Source organism: Pavona decussata, unplaced genomic scaffold, assembly GCF_977016875.1.
Source record: "Pavona decussata unplaced genomic scaffold, jaPavDecu1.1 SCAFFOLD_6, whole genome shotgun sequence".
In the NCBI taxonomy this organism is placed as follows: domain Eukaryota; kingdom Metazoa; phylum Cnidaria; class Anthozoa; order Scleractinia; family Agariciidae; genus Pavona; species Pavona decussata.
Window position 1 is genome coordinate 51,409 of NW_028145430.1, and position 27,238 is coordinate 78,646.

Below are 27,238 nucleotides of genomic sequence, written 5' to 3' on the forward strand. Positions count from 1 at the left end.
ACCATTTTTCAAAAGGTGTCTGCGATTTCCGATAACTTGTATAACTTGTATTTCAAATATGAGTGACCAGTAACTAGTTAGGTGAATGCCTCACAAAACTGCGAATAGTTTAGTAACCAAGACAAAAACAAACAAAAAAAAAAAAAAAAACGACTGAGAGCTTTTTCTTTGTGGGTCAGCGTTACGACTTGTTCTGAAATAGGCTAAAAGCAAAATTTGTGCACTACTGATGTCAAGTCTTATTCCAGATGTGAGGGGTTTGTCTTAAAAAAAAAAAAAAAAAAAAAAAAAAAAAAATATATATATATATATATATATATATATATATATATATATATATATATATATATATATCATTTATTTTATGTAATTGCCCAAGTATTTAACAGGATATCGCTTCTTAAGTACACTTAACGTGTTTGTCCTTTTGTGGTGATCACTGGCGACCCACGGTTTCCCTGATTAAGATATCAGGAATATACACCATTGAGCTTTCACGGTCTTCAATCGGTATTCCATAAATATGGTCATTTAACATAAGAAAAAAGTCCCCACTGAAAGAATAATTAGACTCCATTAAAAATTGGGTAATTAAACATCATTTTTCAATAAGAGATTGTTTCATCGAGTGATGCTGCCGCATTAAATATCCTGAGTGGAAATCTGGAAGGAATTATCATTCTTTTTTTATAATAACAATTTCACCACAATAAAAAGTTTATAAATGCAGGGAGCAGTGTGAGTAATTCGGCAGATTGTAAAGTAGTCGACGTTTTGTAACGCTAGTAGATTCATCAACACCAAAAATGGTTAATACATCCATTATATAAGCACAATAAATTTCACACTCAACCAATGGAAACGGATATTTTATTTCCTGGTTGGCCATTAATGTATAGCGAAAAGAGTGTTGAACCTAGGACACCAGGATACCAGCTGAAACCGTTGCTTTATCTGACGAGGTCCCGTTTACAACCGTATACTGCATTCCATCTGTTATCCCGAACGGATGATACAATTTTGTAATCAGGGTTGAGTGTGATACCCTGTCAAAGGTTTTTGGAAAGTCCACGAAGACTGCTCCAACAAAACAACACGATCGCGATTAAGAGCATGCAGCCATGTCTCCGTTAGTAGTAGTTTGGTGGACTTACCTTTACGAAATCCCCCCTAGAGATGAGTGGCAAGGCATTCATTTTCTCCGAAGACGTTCAATCGATACAAAAGTGTCAAAGAGGAACGAGTCTAGGATCTTTCTATGTATACACAGGAAAGAGAGAGATCGATAGTTTCCTATCTCAAGCTCGTCGTTGTACAGCAAGAGCAGAACCAGTTACGTGGTTTAGAAGTAGAGCCTTGTGCTGCTTGCGGGAAACATTACCACATTTAATATGTAAATTCAGTAGACCCGCAAGAGCCACAAGTAATGGCACGATGGTTCCGAGGGATGGTTCTACGTTTTTTCTGTTCATTGTTGCAACCTTTGGCGTTCCCCAAACTAATATGGCGGGACCTGAGTAGTATACCTTCAGCAAAGACAAGCCTTGTTAGTGCCTTCCCTTGCCTTCCGTATGCCTTCCCTTAATTGATATGCATAAGCCTATGACGTCACCTCGGTAATAAGTGCCTTCCTGCATACTAATAAGCGCCGAGGTTTACTAATGAGCGTCACTCTAGTACAAAGAAAACAATAGACATGCCCAGGCTTGCCCGCTCTATACCCACCCTGATTGGATCTTAAGATTTATATTGTCTGTTTTGAATAAAAAGCGGTTAGATTTCGAAAGCGTCATTCCTTCATTTAACTTAAACTCGCTGGGAAAACTTTTTCCGATTTTTAAAACGTTAGTACCGTTGAAAATGGCTTACTTTGACCTAAACGCTATCAAAAATGCAATGATTACTTCATCATGGAACTCCCTCATAAAAGCATGGTACGATGTAGAAAGGGTGTCTCAAGAAATTTCTACCCTGATTCTGTCTCCCGAACGTAATCTGGAAGCTGTTACTGAAGGTTTAAAGCGATGGAAGGAACACGCTGGACTTTTAAGCTGGAATCTAACCGTTCATTCATTATTACTGCACGACGATGCACGCAGTAGCCGCCTGTTTAGCACAGCTGTGTGTTGCTGGAAGGCGGTCCAACTTCTGGTCGTTCAATTCGAGAAATTGTTATTTAATCAGAAAGAGAAAGGCGTGGAAGATACAGTGTGGTTGCAAATTCAAGGTTTGGTGAAGAAATTTGGAGTCCTTCTGCTTAAAAGATTCACAAGAGAGCAATGTGGCCTAGATGATTTCTCACTTGAGAGGAAAGGACCTGGTGATAATGACCCCGGCGAGAAATGTTTTACAAGAGCTGGTATCCCCTATCCAAGCAAGAAAACAAGAAGAGCCACAAAAAGTCGCCATTGCTCCAAAATGCGAACCCCTTTCAAAGACGCTCTCAGCGAATTCTTTGCCGAACAAAGAAACCCTTCGAAACTAACCATCGAGATTCCCAAGACAAGTTCACGACCAAAACTGCAAAGACAAAATGGGGTTATAGAGCAGTGATGAGGATGCGTTTTACTTGATTCGTGATACTCATGCTGACAGTTTTCTTGAAAAACAATTTGATTTTATATCAGTGTTAAGCTCATTTTCTGAGTCCTAATAAACCGTTGATGCGTAAATCTATCTTTGTGTGTCTTTCTTTCTCCTATCTATCTCGAGGAAATGAAAAACTATTAAAGTCACGCACCGTTAGTCAGTTAATTATGCGGGTTCACGAACCTAAAGTTGCATAAAAATTAGTTCAGATCTGCTGAAAAACCCCAAGGGAGTATCTTGACGCATTAGTTTATAATCAATTTCATATAACTTAACAAGGATCAATGGAAACACGCGACTTTTAATTGTTAGCAATAGAACCAGACAAGAGATACCGTTTTAAAAACTTTATTAAAAAAACAATGACAAAAAGAGTCAAATACAAAGCGATTTGAAAGGAAAAGGAATGAAAATGAATCATTTGACTGACTATTACAAATCCGTTTTTGTTTTTCGCTTCATTTCGAGAAATAATAAATATTCCTTCCGTGTCTACACAATTTTCCTACGGCCTCTAAGCCAAGAGTTCGACTTTCTTTGTTTCTTGCGGTTTGCCTTGTTCTTTGAAGTCGGTCTTTTAGTTTTTGCTTTAAAAGAGGCCTCATTTCTCCGCTGTCTTGACTGTTCGTACACCGTTTCTTGTGTCTTTACTGGATTGTGATAGTGATTTTTTCCGGAATCATCCGCTTCACTTTCGTAAACTACGACTTTAACTTTAGGTTGCAGTTTCGCTTCTTGTAAATACTGTCTTCGCTGTGTGTGCTCTAACTGATGAACATCCGCGAGATGGTTAGCTAATCTGACAAGGTACTTCGCCCCGCAAGATGGAATCGGACAGTTTCTGCAAACTCTCTTGTAAACCATGTTGACAGTTTGGTGACTGAACACAAATGACATCTTTTTCGCAAATAGTCAGGTCATATAGAGTGTCAGAGGGGCCAAACACAGACCAGAAAGGCCATAACCAGGCCAAACACAGGCCTGAAAGGCCATAACCAGGCCTGAAAGGCCAAAACTACGCCAAAAGGGATAAAAGGAGACAAACGGGCCATTTCTAGTCATGTGTCTTTATTTTTCTCAGACACACGCGTGGGTGTCGCGCGTCGCTAGTCACGCAACAGCTCTCAACTTTGGAATCATCATCTTTATTTAAAAGTTTCATCACAAATAACAGTGTCTAATTAAAAAGTTTTGATCTTGCTTTGGTAATTTGTATTTCAAATTTCAGATTTTTTTATTTATTGTACAAGTTTACTATTATTGTTATTATTATCAAGTCATCAATAAACACACTTAAAGTTTGGTTGTTTACAGTTTTTATTGAAATGCAACAATACAAAGGTCCAGGAAACATTAAAAAAAAATTCCATAACATTCATAGTAGGTTTAGTCTTGATCTTGTGGAATGGGCTGCTTTTCATACAATCGATTGAGTAAGAATTTCCGCTTATCGATAGCAAGTTCCGTCGATTCCAACCAATCAAATCCTTCTGTGTCTTTAAGCTCTTTTTGTGTTTCCATCACTTTTTTGAAGGTGGGATCTTTTTTCATTGCACGCATCCACTGTAGATTCTCTAAGAGTACTTTTCTCAGCTCTTTTCTGTAAACAGGAACGAGAGCGTTCACGGCTTTACTACGAGCCACATTTTCTGAATCTCCGTTTTCTTGGTATTGATTGATTAAAGCTTCAAGCTGGGTCTTGTGGCGTTGCTCAGCTTCATCAAAAACGCGTGACCACGGCTCTAAGTTTTCTGTTTCTTCTTCTTGGGAAGACTCCGTTCCTTGACTAGAAACTTCGCTTTCTTGGGAGAAATCGCTTTCTTCACTGTCTTCATAATTTCCAGCACCTTGTTGCAGGTATAAGGTATAGTTTGTGCTCGTCATCTTTGGTTTGAACCGCACGCGTTCTGACAGGAAACTAAACTTCAGAAAGTAACGCGTCTGTTTTATAGAAAATTGGTGAAGGCGGGGTTACTAAGCGTTCTCCGTCATAAATAAAAGAAGACCAGAAAGGCCATAACCAGGCTAAACACAGGCCTGGAAGGCCATAACCAGGCCTGAAAGGTCAAAACCCCGCCAAAAGGGACAAAAGGAGACAAACGGGCCATTTCTAGTTGTGTGTCTTTATTTTTTCTCAGACACACGCGTGGGTGTCGCGCGTCGCTAGTCACGCAACAGCTCTCAACTTTGAAATCATCATCTTTATTTAAAAGTGTCATCACAACTAACAGTGTCTAATTAAAAAGTTTTGATCTTGCTTTAGTAATTTGTATTTCAAATTTTTTATTTATTTTTTTTTATTTTTTGTACAAGTTTACTATTATTATTATTATTTTCAAGTCATCAATCAACACACTTAAAGTTTGATTGTTTACAGACACACGCAACATCACTCGAGATAGCTCGCGAGTACCTTCCGAAAGTTTTTTTTTCTTATCGAAATTAAAATCTTTGATAAAATACTAGTTTAGTTAATAATTCTCGATAAAGGAAATCTCGAATCTCACAAACACTTTTCAGAATACAATATGTCTTTCTCCATTCTCATTCTGCTAGCTATTCTATGCAGTACAAATGCTTGCCTGGAGAAGTGTCACTGCCTCGAATATTTAAAGGTTATCGACTGCACAAACGTTGGTTGGTCATCCATACCAGATTCACAGACAAGGATTGAGAACTACACTTCAATTCTACTGCGAGATAACAATTTACGTCGCATTAATATCTCCGCTCTGTTAGAACTATTACCACAACTAATTACTGTAGATCTTCGAACTAACGACCCGGATTTGTGTGATGACATACAAGATTTTTACAGCCCCAAGCCGATTACAATAATCGTCGATTGTAATTATACCAGCACCACCGCAAAGATTACTACAACCCTCTTTTCAACAAAGCCGCCCACCCATCACCAAAATCATCTGACTTATACTTCAAGTACTGGAAGAAATCAAACCCCGAATACTTCAGATCACAAACAGATCATGAAAATGGGAGCTTATGATCGCGCAATACCGTACATCTACTCACTAATCGCTACGTTACTGTTTATACCAGCGAGTATAATTCTACTTAGATCAATCAACAGTTACCACAGCATGTGGAAACTGAATTATCACCACTTCAAATATACATTGGAGACACAGAAAGTGTACATGAAGTGGCTTTTGCACGCTCGACGGAGTTGTAAAGAGCGCTAAGATAGAAGTTTTGTTTCGAAGACTGTGATATGAAGAACACAAAGACACTGCCTTTTTATTCCATTGTTTTGTTTTATTGACACAAACCTTAATTACTTTCATATGTGATTGCATAAACCCCAGGAGTGATCCACAACTTATCTCTCCTTACAATGCAAAAATACTGTCCTATAGATGCTTACCACAGAATACATATATGGGCATATAAACAACGAGCCGATTTAACCTGCTACGATTTCCAACCGAAACAAATTTCATTTTACGGTCTGTTTGGCTTGAGTGGTTCGTGTGGAGCTCTTAAAACATGTATGAAATCCCTTTACCAACTGCGAGAAATTTTCAACGGAGTTAACGTTTCGAATGTAAATAAACAAAGTTGAAAGACTTATACGCAAGATCTCGACGCGCGCATACGGGAAAACACAAACCTTAAACGTGGCGTTATTGGCGTCTTTGGCGATTTTGGCGGTCGTTTCGTATGAAATTAGCGATAAAATTAGTTTTGCAAATAATTTCAGTTTTATATGCTAAACATGACGTGTTTCTGTAAAGTTACGGGCGCAAAACTGGAGAAATGACACGATCAACGAAAGCGCGCTTTTATTCACACTGGCCATACAAATATTAAAGTGTATATGACACAAAATCCTTTTTTAGCTTATTAGGAAGAGCTTTCAAAATGATGAAGAATGGCATTTATTTTATTGCGATAGCATTCTTGGTTGCCGAGTTATTCAAGATTTAGGCTTATGCAAATTAGACAACTTGTGACGTCACAAGACTGACACAAAATGAAGGGAAATCACAAAAAATCGAATATCTCTTAAGCCTTTTTCTGTATAGAACTGAAACTTTGTAGAGTTGTTATACTCATCACAAAGTGTCATGATATGATCCACTATGACATTTCCATGACAACACAATGGGCTCCAGGCCCTCACCATCCAAAGGATAAAATCAGAGTTTCCCTTCCCAAGAAGCGCTTCTTGCTCTTGATGTTTATTCAGTGGGGGTGAGGGAATATGGACATTACGCAGCACAAGTATAAGAAATTCTGTTTGACTGTGGAGCAATAAATAAGGCATTTGTCATTTTGGGAAGGTAGAGGTCTGGTAACGAGTACGTTGCTATGGTGACATCATAGCCACTATCACAATGTGTAGTTCTGTCAGCACATCAACCCTGCAAAATTTCAACCCTGTAGATGTAGTATTTGCGTAGATATTCTAAATTTTGTGATTTCCTTTCATTTTGTGTCAGTCTTGTGACGTCACAAGTTGTCTAATTTGCATAAACCTAAATCTTGAATAACTCGGCAACCAAGAATGCTATCGCAATAAAACAAATGCCATTCTTCATCATTTTGAAAGCTCTTCCTAATAAGCTAATAAAAGATTTTGTGTCATATACACTTTAAGATCCAATCAGGGTGGGTATAGAGCGGGCAAGCCTGGGCATGTCTATTGTTTCCTTTGTACTAGAGTGACGCTAATTAGTAAACCTCGGCGCTTATTAGTATGCAGGAAGGCACTTATTAGTATGGAGGAAGACACTTATTAGTATGGAGGAACGCATTTTTTCAAGAGCGGGCAAGCCTGGGCATGTCTATTGTTTTCTTTGTACTAGAGTGACGCTCATTAGTAAACCTAATCCAAATTAGTGTGCAGGAAGACACTTCTTTCCGAGGTGACGTCATAGGCTTATGCATATCAATCAAGGGAAGGCATACGGAAGGCAAGGGAAGGCACTAACAAGGCTTATCTTTGCTGAAGGTATACTACTGACCTGCTACACAAAGTAGACGCAAATGATAAAAATATTAGGACCCTCCCGGAGTTCGCGTTGCAGTGATTGCTCTCTGTGACTCTCAGCGATTCTCTCGATTTGCTGCAGGTGACTGTATCCTGCACTAAGCGAGAGACAAGTGAAAAAATGAGAGAATTGTCGGAGCTCTTGAAGCCGTGGCCATTCGCCATCGCGCACAAAACGACCAGTATTACCAGAAAAAAAAAAAAAAAAAAAAAAAAAAAAAAAAAACTATAAAATTGACGAACTCCATGGCGCACGAGGTCTTTGATTGCCGCGTTGACCCTAGCAATGGGCTCACAACGCAGATATGACAAACCCAGATGGCGGGGATATGATCATTCTCTACTTGCAGTTTGTTTATTGCAGTGTGTGTTCACTTGCGTTCCTTCCTTAAGTATAGTTTAAATTTGTTTGCTGTTTTCCTTATTAGGCTTCTCAGGATCAATGAGATCCCAACCTGCAGACGTTAAAGCTTTGTCTCGATCTGATTGATGAACTTTCTCACCTGAAATAACAACGGAACATGTCTCGAAACCGTGCACTGCGTAAAGATTGCAAGCTTATTCTAATCTTCTAAGATGTGTAGCCGAAGCAATGAATGAAGATTCCAAGTTAAGATTCCATGTAGCAATAGAATTATTCTAGAAGTCAAACCAAATGCTTTTCTCTTGAGTTGTATTGAGTATTTCAGATTCGTGCTAAAAAGAAAAACTGACGCCGTTTTCAAAACATGTCTGCGATTTCCTATAATAGATGGAAAATTGCATTTCAAATCTGAATGACTCGTTATTTTAGTGCATGCCTCGCTAAAATGAGTATACTTCAGGAACTAATGCAAAACAAAACATCGCCGATATACTTTTTCTGCTGTCACGTTATTTCGAGAACATTCAAAGTTTTATTTAAGCCAATCCATTCAAAGCTGCCTGACATAAAATGTTAAGGTTTGATTATTTCCCCAAAGGGCAGCTATTGGAGTTTAGGCATTTTCCCCGAAGTAACTTGAGATTTCTGGTCAACCAAGCACATTTTTGAAAAAAAAAAATAAATAAATAAAATAAATAAACTATAGCAATGGTTAAGCAATTATCTTGCCCTTTTAGTGAAATTTAACAACTCGGAAGCCATTTCAATATATGTTGTCGATTAGCCATAACCTTACTGCAGAGGATCGGCCGCAAACAACCAATAAGTGGTGGATGAGGAATGGGTCGTTTTCAAAAACGGATCGTTAAAACTGGAACTGCTTGGAAAAGTATTAAAAACAAATCTCTTTTACGGCTCTGCATATTATTAAGCCATTTCTTAAACACCATTTAGCATCTGTTAAATAATAGCTGAGATTTATATACTGCACATATGGCATAGTCTTATGACGGTTTACAATTCTGCTTTGGGGTGATTTCGGCGCAGTGGCGTATTCGGCCGCAAACACGTACTGATGCGTGAAGCGTATTACTGTGAAAGAATGGACATGGACCTTGAACATGGACGTGTTAGCCGTTGACCTCCTCCTCCCCATTTAAATTAGAAAACTGAGCCTATTACTCTCTTCATTTCTTTTTTTTTTTATATTGGGTGACAAGAATGTAGCATATCAGAAGCGGCGAGGTAAAGGGAACTACTTGGATGGCTAAGCTTGGCTAGGTCAATAATTACATTCACACGTCAAGAACAACTTCGGAACCTGAGCTGCCCGCAATTAACTAAACTGCTTTGCAAGTTTTTCAAAGTAACACTCAAGAATGGATTCAAAGCGTCTCTTCATCTTGTTGACTTTATTGCTCCTTGTGATATGCGTTCTAATGAACCATGGGGAGGCATTTGTAGTGCGGCTGCCAAGAAGAAGGAGACGAAGATGTTTCAAAAGGCTGAAAGGGTGTTCAAGGAGAAGGAGTAAGAGAGAAACAAAGGCAGATGTCATCAAGCCTTTACATATTAACGATGTGTGGACAATCGTGGTAAGTGTTCAGTTTTCTAAGTCCCAAAACCTTTTCTAAATCATTATATGCGCTTCCAAAATCACCGCAAGAGCACGTACAGAAACAAACGAAAGGGAATATCATTAGAAGGAAGAATTTCAAAACTTTATTCTCAATTTCCTTTACACATGTGGATAAATGCTCGTTGTCATTTGTAACTTGTTATCTTTGTATTGATAGAGCGATTAACAATATGCTTACAGAAAAAGGCGAGCGTCAACTCATGTCGCTCATCTTTTCAAAAAGCCTGAATGGTCGACGAATTTCGAATTGAACAGCGTTTCGATCATTGGTGTAGATCCATTTGAGTTTTTCCTAACACGGGAAATTGACGCATGTCTTTCAGAAAGCGAAACTAGGCCGGCTTACGTTTCTTAATTTATTGGAGTACTTAAATCGGAACAGATCAAACTGTGTTAGTGTTCTATGAATCCCTTTTAAAGACCTGAAAGGGATCTTGCAAAACCGAGGATGACGTATAAAATTAAAACTCGCTTCGACGCAAATATTAACCTGTATTTAGAATTTCTTGATGAAACACATCTTCCACAGTCGAATTGTGTCATAAAGTGATGTGGCAGGATGAGCTATCCTCTTTGTTTTTTTTTTTTTTTGTGTCTTTTTTGTTTGGTTTTTTTGTTTTTGTTTTTGTTTTTTTTTTTTTGTTTTTGTTTTTTTATAGAAATGTCACTAAAAAATTAATACAGGGGGAAATGTAGGCAGAAGATAAATGTAGGATGTAATAAATGTAATAAATGTAGAAGAAAAATGTAGGCAGAAGATTCGTTAACACCAAAGATGGATAATATTCAGTTAGCACCACAAGTTTCAAACACAATGAAGTGAACTGCTCGAAGACGGTATTTTTTTTTTTCAAACGGATATCGTAGGCCCTTGCAATGGGATCACAACGCTGATATGATAGACGCAGATGACAGTAATATGATTATTTTGTACTTGTTGTTTGCCCATTTCAGTGTGCGCTCAGAACATGGTTTTCTTACATGCTACTCTTGTTGGATTGCTGATTTTAATTTCATTTGCTGTTTTCCTTATTAGGCTTCTGAGGAAGAATAAGATGCCAACCTTCAGACGTTGAAGCCTGGTTTCTCTCTGATTTATGAACTGATTTATCTTTTTTTTTTTTAACAAAATTAGACTATTTTCAAAGAGTGTTTCAAACATACAATTACCTAGCTTAATTACTTACAATGACGCTGTAAACACTATTATCTAACTGTTATGAGCTAATTTATTAAGGGAGCATCAAGGGATCATTTCTGATAATCCTGTACCTAGTAAAAAGTATTTTTTTTAAGGGGTTAAGCCGGATCAATGAATTGAAATGCCAATTTAAGATTCCATGTATTCCTATAATTAATCGAGAAGTCAAAACAAATGCATTGTTCTAATAAAATGAGTTTAATTGTGAAAAAACTCTGCAGTCAGTATGTCAACAGCACCTCGATTTTAAGAACTACCTTTAGTTTTTCCAACATAAGACCACATGTTACACAAAACACGATGCTATCAGCATTTCTCTACGCATATGCAAGGAATTTATCATCAATAGTAAAAACCTTTGTAATGTGTTTGCTTTGTTACGATCGCTTTTGTTTTGTTTCGGCAGTAATCTGGAGTAAACTTCCTACAGATGACCGGCTTTGCGGTAAAGTTTACTTTGATTATGTATATTTTTTTAAAAGAAGCTTACTTCCAAATTATTTTCGTGATATGTTTACTCTTGCAAGTCAGATACATTCTTATAATACAAGAAATTCCAACCTTTCTATATACCTTATTGTCGAGCTAATCTTCGAAATTCTCAATTCGGTTTCAAGGTCCTACGTTTTTCAACTCGCTAAGTCGTGAAATTCAAAACAGTGAAAGTATCAGTTTGTTTGGCAAAAGACTTAAAAAATTCCTTCTTTAAATTAAACTCTTTGTTGAGCTACACACCTTTTCTTTTTTTTTTTTTTTTTCTTTCTTTTTTTTTCTTCTATAAAAAAAATTAATTGGAATTTTCATTCAGTACCCTTAACTTCTATGGTTTATCCTATAGTTCCAGGAAGCCTATAGTTAATAAGCCCCAGGCTTCTATAAAGGCTTCCTAGCCTTTAACACATTTCCTCTTGTAAATAGTTTAGTTGGAATATTTTGTATCATTTTTAATGTATTTATGTTGTGTTTTTTAATTAATGGCAAAATAAATGAATTGTATTGATTATACAGTCCATCGGCCTTATTTGCGTTTTAAAAAATGTCAAAAGGGGATTGTGTAATGTGCGACAGAAAATCGCGAGTGTCTTATTTTGAAATTACAGAACCATAAGAGATTAAGTGGTTTCTCAACAACTGTCCCTAAAAAGACGGAGGCAAAAAAAACTTGAAATCCAAGGATAAATTGTGAAGAATACAGAAGGTAGCCCCTTTAAGGACACAAATCCACTGGGAAGACATTTTATCACGTTAATTTCTTGTTTTGCTGAAAATTGAAAACTTCCTGCCTTATTGGTCCTTGTTTGTTACGTAATTTCGTTGCTTATTGGCATAAAATTTGTTTTTCTTTGGACGAACGCTTATTGACATGAATCTCAACCCCATAAGAAATGGTCGTGGAGAGAAATATTTTCCAAAAAGGCAGAAAGCGCGTGTAGTATTTCTTGTTCTTGGTAGCTAATAGAAAAGTAGTTGATGTGCCCATCAAAATACATAAACATGACAATGGCACCTAACGGCTGACCGTCTCCGTAGAATACCCGTGCGGAATACCTTAATCACCTCAGAAATACAAAATATATCTCCTGGCTCCTTAAGAGCGGCAATCCAGAAATTTCGCCTGGTTGGTTTAACTGTTATGTACTTTGACGTATCGTGTGGACGCCGTGAAAACCGATGTGAGAGCGGCCAAACCAACTTTGTCGCCGTTCGCCTAAAATTAAAATCTACTCGAACTCGAAGTAATTTTTTTTTCTTCTAGAAATACTCATCTAGACCTATGTCCTGGCAAATTTGGGGAATTTTCGATTGCATTTTGCATACCTCCAGGCGAAATGTCTAGATTGGCGCTCTTAAGGAGCCAGGAAAAGCTTTTTTTTTTCCACGAAATTTTCAAGATTTCAGTTTTTGACGTAACGATAAGTCTTAAGACCATGCGCATCATAATGTTACATATATAATATGTTTAAGTTGAAAAGATGCACTGCTATATTCATCCGTCACCAATATTATTGCAGCTGTCATCAATTTACAAACACCATGGTAATCACATGGAAAAGGAGGTAAGGACGCAAACTTTTGTTGCATAATCCATCTATTAACGCATTTCTTACTAAGTGCTCCTGTAGTTTTCTTTATCGCTCACCGCCTTTGATCTTATTTAAATTTCAAGCTTATGTCAACAAATTTTCAGACAATCAGCATCGACTTCCGGCAAACGTTTTGATGCGTTGGGACTCCCTGTTTGAGGATGGGTCATCTTTTTTTTTTTTTTTTTTTGAGAGGTCAAAAAACTGGAATCGATTAAAAGTATCGGTCACAGATCTGTATTTATTAAAACATAAGTCAACACTATTTGGTATTAATATTATGAAGCTATTGTTCTCATAAACTGGCTTTTTTTATTTATTTGCTATTTCTGATTTATGCTAGGAAAAAGAAGCGAGTTTTCAAAAGGTGTCTCATCGGATAACTTCCATAACTTGTACTTCAGATATGAGTGACCCGTTAGTTTAGTGATTGCCTCACGAAAGTGCAAATATTTCAGGAACCCAGACTGACAAAAAAAAAAAAACATTGATGACATACTGTTTTAGCTAAGAAGTTATTTTAAGAGCATGTTAAGTTTCACTGAAGCCAATGCATTCAAACCCGTTTGACTAAAAGTATTGAGAGTATCCATGAAATCTAGACGAGTCTTCCCCAAAGGAATAACAACAACAGCACTGCCAAATAACGGTAGAGTATCCATATCGAGCGCAGTAAAGGTAAAAGATAAAAATACTTAAAGGCTATGGACAACACATGAAGTTTGTTCTCAAATTGACGAACTCAACACTGTGAAACAAACGCTGAAATATTTGGCCGGAAACGGTAAATGGAATTGATTTCACCGCAAAAGTTGAAATTGATTTTGTACCGAAATAGCTTTTTTCTTAATAAAAACGTTTGTAGTTTAGGCATTTTGCCTGAAATAAGTTGAGATTCCTTGTCAACCAAGTATATTTTAAAACAGAAATTAGAGCAATTATTAAGGAAATAGCTTGATGTCTTAGAGTAATTCGTCGATTCGGGGGCCATTTTAATTCTATTTTGACGATTTGCCGACAACCTCACGTGACACTATTTTCACTTATTACTTCTTTTTTTAGGGTTATCATTTTTGAAGAAAAGATCGCTGGGTTGGGGGGAAGGAGGTTGCTCACATTTCAGACTATCAAGAAGAATGATGACGACTCATTTTCTATGTACCCGAAACGTTAGGAAACGGGCCAGGATCACTTGATGGATAATTTGGAGACTCTGCTCCATAACCAAAAAGGGGTATTTTGCCCCTGCATGTGTAAGTCAACTTACTATCCACAGTAAAAACGGATGCAATGAGCGTCAGTGTTCTGCTATGTGAGTGGAACGAGTTTGCATTTTTTTTGTGGGGGAGGAAGGGGGGGGGGGGGGTCGGGAATTTTATCATGCTAGCCACGTTTCATTATTTTCGCGATAAAAGACCGTGAACTTTCTGTTTTCAAAAGTCAATAGCATATGTAGAGGTCTTCAAGTGGTGTTTCAAGAATTGTGTTAACAAAGACAGGATCAAAAAGACATGGAAGGCAAGGAGAGATTGGGGAAGGACGCAGAAGATGATGATGATGATGATGATGATGATGATGATGATGATGATGATGATGATGACAAACTTTATTTCAGAGTCAAGTCTTCTAGCTGGCCATGTAAGGCCTACTAATAGGGGACACTAAATTAAAATACTATGAACACTAACTAATTGGTACAAAAAAAACAAAAAAACAATAGAAATAAAAACAAATATTTGCAAAAGATAAAATTTAAAATGCCAATAAAACGTAGTCTGATTTATCTTATAAAATAATACCTACCAATAAACGGGTGTCCTTTTGTCTAAAAAAGTGTCATTTATGTACAACATAGAAGGCAGTTATTGCAGCCCTCTGTGATCACTTGTCCAAGATCTACCTTACAAATCTTCTTTTTAAAGCTGTAGATTGATTCTCCATTTTATACATCCTTGCTCAATTTAGACAATATTACTGGACCCACATATCTTAGACTATGTATCCCGTACGTTGTTGTGTTGTGTCAAGGAATAAAAAAGTCACCAGAATTTCTGAGCCTATAGCTAAGATTATCGAACTTTTAAAAACGTCCTTTACATACAGGGCACATATCTTACTTAGCCTTGTACATGATTGTAGCTATATCCTGTAATCGGCGACAGCCTAGTGTTGTGAGTTTAGCTTTTCTCAAGAGCTCATCTTATGAACTTCTCGTATTACAGTAGACGGCTCTTAACGCTCGCTCTTGTACTCGCTCCATCTTTCAGCTATCCGACGCCCGACAAAAGTGCCACACTGAAGGCAGGAGGTAATAGAAATGGACGGTTTTTTTTTTTTTTTTTTTTTTTTTTGAACAAAATATCCATAAAAAAAGGGGGAAAAAACGTTTTATCAGACAGTAAGCAGATGTTGATTACTTTTAAAGAAAAAGGCTTCTTCGAATGATTTTTATGCATTTCTACCCCGATAATACTACATAATTGGATCTAGTTGAACGATCACTCAGTATCTAAGGTGAGAGCAATTAATATCTTGTCATAGTCTACAATAAGGGGGGTCGTGTGGGACTTTCAGCAGTTGAAAGGAATTTTAGAAACTCTCAGTGGGGAATGAAATACGAACTTGATGTTAGTATTCAATGAAAAAGGACTAAGTCAGTCATTTTTATTTGTTTTATCCCTTCCGAGGTCCATTTTAAAATAAGAAACCAAGAATTTGAACCACAAGTGCTCACCGTGAACAAACTCCATCGCTGTACACTTTAAATCAAACTAAACACGTGCATACTTTTTTTTCAACTATCCGTTAACATTTTTTCTGCATAAGGAATATTACTTATACTTGAAGAAAATAGGCATTCATAGGTAATTCAGTTGGCTGACTATATATTTCCTGGCACGACACCCGCATTATCTTGTGAAATTGACACTGAGTTAATTGTATACTTGCACAGCAATATCATAAAGGTCAAGGGAATAATCATTTAATTAGAATCATTTCTGTTATACTATTTATCGTTGGCGACAACCATTGTTCATTTTTTTGTTGCTTGATTGATTGGGAAAATTGCATAAGTAATTACACGTGCAGTGTTTTGTTTTGTTTTGTTTTGTTTTAAAACCTTTTGTGTAATAATCAACATTGATATTCAGTCTCTGTGAATTTTCTATCTAAAACGTTACAGCCGCATGTGATTTTGAGAGACGTAAACAAATTTTGTGTGCAAAACAATTAGAGGGTGTACATGTTCCGGTACGAGTTAACATGAAACCAGTGCAAAATTTCATACATGGCTGAGTCATACCGGTGCGAGTTCACGGTATGAAATCAGTTTTCACTTGTGAATTCCCCCTCCCCCCTTCCTCCACTTATTTGCAAAGTTTCTGAGTGCAATGACAACTCCACGGAATCAACATGCTACAAAATATAATAACTGATTGTCAATGAAACTGCCAGTAAAGTCTGAAGACTGGAATCCTATCGCTGTAAAGAGAAAGGAACTTGGACGATCAAATATTCAAGAAAATTGACGTAGAATCGAAGTTGGATAAAATAAGATCAAGAGAAAAAAAATCACATCTTAAGAGAACCGTGTAAATTGAACACTTCAAAATAAAGCATCGTCCTTCAAATAAACGAAAAAACAAAGTCTCCACGCTTTAACCTCTGTCCCCTGGCTTCTTGTGTGAACTTTAAAATATGGAGCAATCGTTTGGTAAAATAGTATGGCTTTGAGTCTATATCCTATTTTAAATCTTTGGTCGATAGCATCTCGTAGTCCACATCGACCACAATACGTGTGGTGTTTGGTGTTAGTGCTACTTGTAAAGATAACGTTTTCTTTAATTCATTCAGATGGATTCTAAAGAAATGAAAAAAACGTTTTTGGCCAAATAACTGACAGCTGTCGTATTTCACACGAAATGTTTGTACCGTTTCCATTTTTCCTACTTTCCACGATTCAAAGCTTCGCCAGTTATTGTAATTTCCGTTGTTTTGTTTTTCGGATGAAAAACGTAACCCATTTAACCCGTTATTCACAGAACAACGAGAGTTGTTCGCAAAAGTAAAGTTCTTACCGCTCGCATTCGCGCGAAAACGGAACAAACTAGTTCAGTTCTTCACAGTTAAATCTGAACGAAACCCGCCACCACAAAATGACCTGAAGTAGCAAAGACCGTTGTGCTTAGGAGCGTCGAACACACCACCGGGATTATTTATGACGCGTAAACGTAAGGTAATTTTGTTGGGCGTCATCGTGGAGTGATAGAGAACTTGCAAGAATATGTACCTAGAAAAAGACCTTTCCTTTTCTGAAAAAAAAAAAAAAAATGAAAATAGATCACTCACCTGAACTCCTTTTGGTGTCTGTTCAGTTGTGTCTTGCGTGGATGTTATGTCGATTCAAAGGACTTGAAGCGATTCCACAGGTTTTAAGCTCCACTGCAACTATTAACATCACATAGATAGCTGAGATAGCACAGTCTCATGGGAGAGGAGAAATTAACGCTACGGTAAAATTACTGTACGCCACAGTAAATGTTCCCACGGGTATGTGCTACCAAAAAGGGCACAGACCAGATTAGTGTGGTGATAACATCAACTGTACCCTTGGGAATGTGTTATCAAAACGTGCACAGAATAGATACTAGGTGGGTATAGGCTACCTAAAAGAGTAGAGAGCAGATTGGTGCGATGATCAAATCACTTTCTCTTGCACATTAGCAAAGATATTCAGGTACACTCAAAGCGATTAATGCTCTAACAAGAGTTTTTCTTGCCAAAACTGGTGTAATTTGCTTTACCTCAACAAACCCATCCATGAGGCAAACCAAACGAAGACACATCCTAGTACAAAGCCTTTTTGACGGCTGTCTTCTCAGGACCGTGTGGGAGGCTTCACATCATTGGTGCCACAGACTGCATGTCGTCATGAAAATAAAGAAAGAAATGCTTCTAGCAAACTCTTTCGACCTTTATGTGCCACACAGTCATTATGGTGAACACATACCATTGGTTTCCAGGAGTCAGTATTAATATGGCCAGTGATTCTTGAAAGCGTTATCAAGGATACGGAGGTCAATTGATGTCCAATACTCTATGATACTCCATGACATTTTCTCACGCCCTTTCGTGTCTGCGGGATAAGTACTTGTTCATGACGGTTTTTTTTTTAATGAACTTTTTATTCATCACAGCATTGGACATATTTTGCCAGAATAAAGTGTCTAATTGCAAATGAAGTCATTTCAGGCTCCCTTCATCCAGGCATGAGATGATGAAGAAAGTTTTCTGATGGATGACGTGCGCCTTCTTCTTCCATAAAATTGTTGAAAAAAGATTTAAAAGATATCAAGGAAACGAAGATTGATTGATGTCCAATAATCCATGACATTTTCCCATGCCCTTTCGTGTCGGCGGAATAAATTGCTCAAACGGTTTTTTTTTTTTTTTTTTTTTAACCATCTTTTTAATCATCACAGCATTCGGCATATTTTGCCAGAATAAAGTGTTAAATTGCAGATGAACTGATTTCTGGCTCCCTTCATTCAGGCATGAGATGATAAATAATTTCTTTACGTCTTAATGTCTTGATGGCGTACGCCTTGATCTTCTATAAAATTGTTGCAACAAGACGTATAGAAACGAAAATTAAAAGTAACGTTGTTCAACGTTTCGATGTATCAAACATTATTACCACGAATGAAGAAAAGGTTTAATGTCATTCGATGGCAGGAATGCCATAGAATGCGATTTCAGTTATTCAATCTAAACTCTTTCAGCAACCCCGGCATTAAACGTTTTATTCATTTTTGATAATAATGTTTGATACATCGAAAAGTCAAACAACGTTACTTTTAATTTTCCTTCCTTGCTTTAACAAGCAAGATAAAAAAAGAGAAAATTGTATATAATAAATAATATTGTTAGATAAAACCACATGCAGTAAATAAAACGAATGGCAATTTAACAAAATATTAAAGTTATCTCCCAGTTTCCTTACAGTGTAGAGGATGATCGTCATTAAAATTTAAAACCCATTTTATTGGTGCCTTTTTTTTTTTAATTTTTCCTGATTGATACTAAAAGGCTCGAAATTTAATGAGCGAGCCCACATTAAACATCTTAATCAGTGACTCAAAAGAAGCTTAAAATTTGAACGTGTCGTTCATAATCATCTCCCACTAAGACGTCTCAACTTAACCTTTTCACTCTTTTCAGTTATATGAGCTGAAAATTCCAATATACTTTCATTTTGTTCAGTTCTGTTTACCGTTCACAATAAATATTTCAGTTGGAACTGTTTGGATATCGCGAGAAATTGTTTAAAAGCAAAGCTGTCTACACTGGATACTTAAGACATTCTACAGAAAACGCTCACTTTAATCAGTTGAAAGGACGCAAGACATAAGAACGTTAGACTTCAGATTCAAGACTTCAGATGAAATTTTGATGGTCGAAGCTAGAGAGGTACGGAACTTGGAAACTCGGACTTCGTTTTCGTCGCACTGATTAGAATATAATCGGTTTAAGACTAGTGCATCTTTATCAATTTTTTTCAATTACCACCTCAACGAATGGGATTTTTTAAAGTGTTACTGCTTCCTTTCGTTGTCAGTACCATTAGCATGCTCTTGTTTCTTTTTCTTCTTTTTTCCACTTTTAATCATTGTAATAAAACAGTTGCAAAGAAGGCCGTATTGTCTAGTACTGTATTGTGCGGAATGACCAGACCTATCATAAGGTCATTGCTTTGTTTGACGTTGAAGATTTTCCACATATGCATTTAGCAAAATAAATTTTTGCATGGCAGGCGTTGAAGGTTTCACCTCCTCTATTAGTTTCCGGCAATGGATGGATGGATGGATGGATGGATGGATGGATGGATGGATGGATGGATGGATGGATGGATGGATGGATGGATGAATGAATGAATGAATGAATGAATGAATGAATGAATGAATGAATGAATGAATGAATATGCAAAACAGTTGCACTGCCCCCCAATCAGGATCCGACAATGAAGGAAAAGTATTGGTCTGTGTCATCAACAAAATGATGTTCACGTGCGTCGTCGCGTGCGCAGAGTTTAGTAACTATGCAACTTGTTCTGGGAACAATGGAAAAGGGAGAATCTAACGACGATCCAAGTCAGCGATGTCATTGTGATTAAAGCCGAACATGTGCCAAAAAAAACGAATGGCAAATGTGCGTGGTCGCTAACGTGGATTCAGACGCCAAGGGCCTCCTCAAGAGTGTCAATCTGAGAAACCAGAAAGGAAAGTTGTACAGACCAGTGAACAAGCTAGTACTCTTGCTTGCTGCAGAAGACAGAATGGGTGATGGAGATGACAGCCATGAACATGCTCACAAGTTTCGACCTTGTTTGAAAGACAGAACTTTGACAACGTTGATTATTCTTAAGTTGATACCGATTAAGTTTAGGTGTAACGAGTACTGATGTAAGTTTAGTGTTACGGGACAGATTTTGCGGCTTCATAAACTACACTGTACTTTTGGTTCTGATGGTGTTTTATTGTCGGCCAAGGCAAAGCTCAACTCTCAACTTTTTCACAAGCGCTAAACATACAAAAGAATTACCGCGTCCTGATGCAAGCAACGCGCTGTGATTGGTGCAATCGCAGGGCCTATTCAAAGGTATATAAATAACGGTGTCCTTTGAAGGATTGCAACCACAATTCTTTTTCTCTCTAATGAAACCTAAAATAACGTTGAACAGATCGGTAAATAAATTAAGGCTAAAAGAGGTCATTCAAATATCGCGTGTTCAGTGGTACCAATCACCAGACTATGAAGATTTTAAAAGCGATACCTAGACCAGTTGAACTCAACAACGCGAGCGGATTCGTGAACTCCTAACAACTTAAGTTATAAGTTCAATCTGATTAGTGCCAACAAAGGTTGTTTACGTTTTCAGGTTCAAAACATCCTAATTGGGCAGGTTATAAGCGACCTCCGCAAAGTTAACAAAAGTTCTAAGGATTAAGAAGTGAAATTTTTGCGTGGGGAAATTTCGAGTCGCATAATTATTGCCAGTAATGGTGGTCGGATTACTGATATATTTTGCCGCTTGTACGTTGCTGGGTTACGATCTGGTCCTCACGTATACGCAAAAGTACTGATCACGCTTGTGGCTAGAACCTTTTCCTTAAATCAATCACTTCTAATCGTTAAAATGATCAAACTAATACAGTAAAACGTTCTGTTGCACGCAAAATGAGAAAAAAGGCTCCTAACGTTAGTCATAAAGCTTTGCGTAGCTTTAGCTTCGTATTTTTAGTTAAACAAGAGTCTTTTTTTTTTCTTTTTAGCGGGACTGGAAAATGTTGCTGCCAAATATTTTATGGCTTTATGTCTTTCTTTTCCAGTCGTCAAGGTTTCTTTATACAACAAGAATTTGCCTTTTTGTAGACGGATAGTTTACCGGAGATGTTTTCCCAACAAGTTCTGAAACCTTATTGCACTTTTTTTGCTTCTTTTGCACTAGTCAACGTTTGTTCTTTAAGTTGGTTATAGTTTAACTTAGTCTAAAAAGAAAAAAAGAAGAGGAAGAAGAAGAAGAAGAAGAAGAAGAAGAAGAAGAAGAAGAAGAAGAAGAAGAAGAAGAAGAAGAAGAAGAAGAAGAAGAAGAAGAAGAAGAAGAAGAAGAAGAAGGAGAAGAAGAAAAAGAAGAAGAAGAAGAAGAAGAAGAAGAAGAAGGAGAAGAAGAAGAGAAGAAGAAGAAGAAGAAGAAGAAGAAGAAGAAGAAGAAGAAGAAGAAGAAGGAGAAGAACAAGAAGAACAAGAAGAAGAAGAAGAAGAAGAAGAAGAAGGAGAAGGAGAAGAACAAGAAGAACAAGAAGAAGAAGAAGAACAAGAAGAAGAAGAAGAAGAAGAAGAAGAAGAAGAAGAAGAAGAAGAAGAAGAAGGAGAAGGAGACGAACAAGAAGAAGTAGAAGAAGAAGAAGAAGAAGAAGAAGAAGAAGAAGAAGAAGAAGAAGAAGAACAAGGACAAGAACAAGAAGAAGAAGAAGAAGAAGAACAAGGACAAGAACAAGAAGAAGAAGAACTGAGAAGAAGAAGAAGAAGAAGAAGAAGAAGAAGAAGAAGAAGAAGAAGAAGAAGAAGAAGAAGAAGAAGAAGAAGAAGAAGAAGAAGAAGAAGGAGAAGAAGAAGAAGAAGAAGAAGAAGAAGAAGAAGAAGAAGAAGAAGAAGAAGAAGAAGAAGAAGAAGAAGAAGAAGAAGAAGAAGAAGAAGAAGAGGAAGCTGGTTGAGAGTTGTCTGTCTAACGAAGTAATCTGAGATTCACAAATGTGCACTGTCCTGTGTGAAACGAGAGCTCGAGTTTTAAACAAAAAGTTCTACTCCCTCGGGTCGGAGGTGAGCGTGGGCTTATTTCCCGAACAGTTGCTGGTAATTGAGCGTAACGCAACGTATAACAGTATTGAAATTCTCTGGTTCGTCCAAAATTCTTCGATGCTTGCATTCTCGAAAAACGACCGTACAGTATGGAAAACACCGAAAGAAGATGCTCAAACAAAGGGGAATTGAGCGAAGACGCCAACGTCACGCATGCAAAAAGCGATGATAAACCCAAAACCTTGAACTCATTAACGTCTGATTAAAATAATACCGATCACGAATTTGGTCGGCGAAAGCTCTGATTTCTTTGCCAGCAGTTCAAAAGCGGAATTAATTATATTAAGGATTCGGAAATCAACAGTAAAGGCCAAAGAGATAAAATTCGGCATTTATAACAAAATTAGAAGGCCGCATTTGTCGCGGTTATCCCGTAAACGAACCGACATCACGAATTAAATTTCCGACGCAAACAATCTGGATGGGGTCAAAATATAACTTATTAGACTGGACAGATTCTGTCGTCAATTCCAAGATGCTCATAGTCGTTATTATTACGAGTTAGCTTTGCAGGAAGAAAAAGGCAACGCGTCTTGAGATTTCACTGAGAAGTGAAAGTGACCTCTTCGAATATCGTAAAAGAATCGTTAATTGGATAACGACCTGCGAGCAATTAGACAGCTTATCGGGAAGTGGTGGCAACCATCACGACTCGTCACGCTCGTTAAGCTCTTTACAATCGGTGGGGCTAAAAGAAATGTCGCAGAGTTGCCAGAGTTGTTTGTCATTGTCACAGCGCTACATTCTGAAAGAGAAACTCAAATTGTAAGCCGCAGAAAAAAAAAGATTACCATCGTAGCCTGAGAAGCAACTTTGTGCTCAATGCATCTATATATCATCTTTATATACAGATGATATTAAAGTAGAATCGAAAGACATACAGTGTATTAATGACCGGTTGTTATTTTTAATGTCTAGATTAAATGTAACGATAAGGTAGTGTCCACTTCTTTGAGTCGTGCCTTCATCAACAGCTATCAATCTTAGACGATGCCAGTACTACCCAGAACTCTCTGAGGCTCCCTTTCAAAAATCTTAGTTACCAGTTCTTTAAGTAAGGGTTAAGACCCATATCCTTAAGTTTTCTTGCTAGAAGGTCGTATTTACCGGAGTCGAACAAGCGAACTGCTTTGCAATCAGGATTACTTGTGCACATTACGTTGGGTTTAAGGAAAGGCATCAGATAGGATTGATATAAAAAAAAAAATATCAAAAATTGTCAGTAATGGTTGAAAGAAAGATGACGTTTCGGTTATATGCGCCTTCTTCGGTGTTGAGAAAACGAATTTCTCTACACTGAGGAAGGGTTATATACCCGAAACATATATGTTTGCTTTTTTTTACCCGAACTTCCCGTTTACCGTTTACCTTTCTAAATAAAGAGAGGTATTTGTTCAGTTCACTACCTCTCGGTATCCTTCTCCTCTCAACGGTGTCGTTTATAAATCTTTGAAAATCAACCTTTTAAAACCCCTCATAATAACAGATGTTATGCTTATTCCACAACAGTCGTGGTTGCTATTCGGGATATCCACTTTAGGGAGAAGATTGATATTTGCCTTCTTCCAGATTGAGATGAGTCAGATGACAGAAATAGGTTCGACAGTTACGTCACAACTGGTGTAAGAGTTTCGGCGTGGTTTTTCCAAACCCAAAAAGGACAACAACAACAACAGCAACAACAACGATTTATTTGAAAAAAAATAACAGAATGATTGGTTTGAACCGCAAATAGTTACAAGACTAATAGAGGCGGGACAAGACGAATACAGGAACACTTGAAAAAAGTAATAATAACTTACAAATACAAACATGCAAAAACTTTACGTAGTAACAAATTTAAAGTATTTTACGCTATTTCACAGAATAAAAGTAACAATAGGAAATGGAACAATTATTTAGTTAGTCCTACATTTTTAATTATCATAGGAATTTCAATATAATGATCTTCTTTTTTTCAGGACATGAAAAAGCAATTGGCAAAGTACCATTTTGAATGTTTTCTTCGGCAGGTCTGTTAAATGAGATGGTACCTACTTTCGATATGTTTGGACGCAAGCTAGGGAAACTGGGTCGAGTGCCTGAAGTCGAGGCAATAGAATGTTTTGTGCGTGGATCGACATTTTTGATGTTCCCTTTTTTCTACTTTTCCTTAAAATGGTTTCTCACTGTTAGGTGAGACTTTATAAAAAGCGTGATTAGTATTAAAAGACCAGATTTTTCCTAATCCATAGTCGCCTAAAAGACGCACATTTTACAGACGAAACTATATAAAAGACACTTACCGGTTCAAGGGAACTACAAGGCCAAAGGAGCCCAGTGTTCGTGCTTAAAAAAGGCTTAAGACAAGTTCAGCAGCAAAAGCTTGCAACAAGCGACGACGGCAGAATGAAAAAAGTCAGATTGTTACAGAAGACCGTCAGTTCTCTGCTGGTAAAAAAACCTCCTCAAGAACTGACGAAAGTAGCACGTGTAAATATGGAAAAAAAAATCCAAACTGACCTTTCTGGAGAAGACTTGGAAATAATACTAACTTCGAGAAATATAATAAGCGAGAAACTACAAAATGAAACAAAATTCAAGCGAAAATTTTTCATGCAAGAGGTTACAAAAAACGTCAGAAGCGTTTCTTTTAATACAAGTGTTCAAAGTGTGGAATGCTTGGTCATGCTATTTAATTGATTAAATTAATTGATTCCCCCTCCATATACTTTGCCAGCATGAAAGCTAGGCATGAAAGTGAGACTTGGAGGATAGATAGAACGTCCAAAGATATTATCATCGAGGGTCGCAACGCGAAGTAATGACGTCAAATCACGTGGTAATTAGGTCATGATAACCACGTTGCAGCCCTCTTGAATTTCTGGATTTTCCCAACACTTGAAGGGACACAGTCACCTGGTGCACATGCACATTAGATACCATTTTTTAGCTGATTTGCATATCACACTTCATCCACAAGTCTCGCACTGAGAAGCGCACCCTTTGAAAAAATCTAAACAAACCTTGTCGAGTCGAAGTGTTTGCCAGTCAAGATTATTATAGTGATTATAGACCTAATGTTATATAAGAACACTCATTTTCTTGATACCATGGAAAATTTACTGATGGACTTGTCCAGGGAAAGCCAAACGCCAACGAATACCTCTGAAGTCGAGGATTCCTTTAATTGTTTATTTCGGTATCCGGTCGTGTGAAAAATTACCTTAGCCGTTTTTCTACCTTTCACAGTGTTTGCATAAGAAGCAAATTGAGTTCAAATATTAGCAAATCGCCTGAACTGCTGTGTAGCGAAACTACTGGTAAGCTTTATTTCTGCTTTCAATCATATATTTTGCGTTTCTACAACTTCTCCGTTATCTAAATTTAGGAACCAAACCCATGTCATAACAAGAACGCCTGCTCGACCCGTAGAAAACAAGTTTCTAATAGAGGTTTTCCTTGTCGATCGAGGAGATAATCGACTGTGTACCGAAGCTTGTCTTCGTCTGAGCTCTAAACCAAGCAGCTATGACGCGAAGTCCGAATCGTTTGTGAAGATTCCCACCGGACGAAGCTTTCGCCAGGTTGAGAAAATGCGATTTTCCAAATATATATAATGGAGATTTGTTCTCCAGAGTTTTTAATTGATTTCTCTCGTTATATTGGTCAACGAAAACGATTTCTTCCGCCTGGCGCCTTCACGTTCTCAACATCTTCTTTTCATGTTCCGTTAGAGAGCGATTCATACTGTTTTTAACCAAATATGATAAAATAATACCATAGGATGAGCAAAAGCATACTCAGAAACAGGTTTCCAATAAAAAATTGAAAATCCAATAAAACACTGGGAAGATTGAAGCGGATTTCTAGATGTATTCGACGCGTACTTTTGATTTCGGGTTACGGTGGACGTTTTTCAAAATTGACAAAAGTTAGTCTCCAGGTCAGTGCGGTCACAAAGGTAACTGTGTCCCTTTAAGGAATGCACAGAAATTGAACGAAAGGCAGTCAAAACGAATAAAGGAACACTAACATAAGATCAAAAAACCCTAAAAGTTAAGGGAAGAAAGGCGATTTTTCTTCATTTTTTTAAAGGGATTTTCTATTTTCTGAAAAAAAAAAAAACCTGCCCGTCACAAATTAGTTGCCATGGTAACATAATAGTCAATCAACACCAATTTTTATGTAACTTTTTAAATCTACGGGAACCACGAATTTCAAAAATTTCAAACATCGTATGAAAAACTTCCGAGAGGTAAAGAAACGAAAACGTAACCTTTCTTGAAGTTTGGAACCCTATGTCACTGTAAAGAGAAGAGGTAATCAATGTTAGCAGTAGTAGTTTTAGCAGTGGGGTTCGATCAAATGTTTCAGCACATTGACATTGAATTAAAGTTAGGCAAAATCAGCTGAAAACAAATAAAATCGCTTCTTAACAGAGTCGTGTACCTGAAGAACAAACGATCGTCCAACTAAGAAATGAGACTTTAATCTTTCTACGCTTACCTCAGTCAATCCCTTGGCTTCTCGTATGAACTTGCCTTGATGTGCAGCGATCGAATGGTCAAATACTTTGACTTGGAGTCTATTTTCTTCCATGTTTGCACTTTGATTCGATGCATTCAATTGCTAACCAATTGCTTAATCTATCCACCTACTTCTCTTTCAAGTCTCGTTACATTCGATGCATTCTACTTTTGTCTATAGCCTGGCCTATATCTCTCAGTTTTGAGAGTTAAGGAGGAAAAGCCTTAGCAACTGACCATCGTGGAAAGTTTATTGCAGCTTCGAAGTCCCGCCTCTGCTCTCAAAGTCAAATCCTACTTCAAGGTTTTTACTGCCGAGCAGTTGGAGGGCAGAGTTAAAGTCAAGCAGGCCGTTCTCTTGTTTCTGCCTAAACTTCATTCTTTGTCGCTATTTTTGAACCGTAAAATGAACTGCCGTG

General features: G+C 37.4%; 1 protein-coding gene and 3 long non-coding RNA genes across 4 annotated transcripts; 3 read left to right on the top strand and 1 right to left on the bottom strand.

Moving 5' to 3' along the window:
* Positions 1–906: 906 nt before the first annotated feature.
* Positions 907–17,959, bottom strand: LOC146488990 (uncharacterized). Its single transcript, XR_014864961.1, has 4 exons — positions 17,697–17,959; positions 17,242–17,340; positions 7,578–8,106; positions 907–1,513 (listed from the first exon to the last, which is right to left on the bottom strand). It is a non-coding gene; the product is annotated as an uncharacterized LOC146488990 (long non-coding RNA).
* LOC146488991 (uncharacterized) lies at positions 9,186–10,991 on the top strand. Its single transcript, XR_014864960.1, has 2 exons — positions 9,186–9,562; positions 10,643–10,991. It is a non-coding gene; the product is annotated as an uncharacterized LOC146488991 (long non-coding RNA).
* On the top strand, positions 13,470–25,484 carry LOC146488992 (uncharacterized). Its single transcript, XR_014863717.1, has 3 exons — positions 13,470–13,675; positions 16,747–16,825; positions 25,039–25,484. It is a non-coding gene; the product is annotated as an uncharacterized LOC146488992 (long non-coding RNA).
* Positions 20,099–22,189, top strand: LOC146488993 (uncharacterized). Its single transcript, XM_085109611.1, has 3 exons — positions 20,099–20,346; positions 21,449–21,844; positions 21,985–22,189. The coding sequence occupies exons 1-3, from the start codon at positions 20,099–20,101 to the stop codon at positions 22,187–22,189; spliced, it is 849 nt and encodes a 282-aa protein (XP_084965737.1).
* Positions 25,485–27,238: the final 1,754 nt, after the last annotated feature.

What these genes read in the sequence shown, in the direction of transcription:
- LOC146488993 (XM_085109611.1), top strand. Translation starts at nt 20,099, where the DNA reads ATGTGCGTGGTCGCTAACGTGGATTCAGACGCCAAGGGCCTCCTCAAG. An exon ending in ATTAAGTTTAGGTGTAACGA is followed by an intron (nt 20,347 to 21,448) that starts GTACTGATGTAA and finishes TAGTCTAAAAAG; the next exon opens with AAAAAAAGAAGAGGAAGAAG. An exon ending in AAGGAGACGAACAAGAAGAA is followed by an intron (nt 21,845 to 21,984) that starts GTAGAAGAAGAA and finishes AAGAAGAAGAAG; the next exon opens with AAGAAGAAGAAGAAGAAGAA.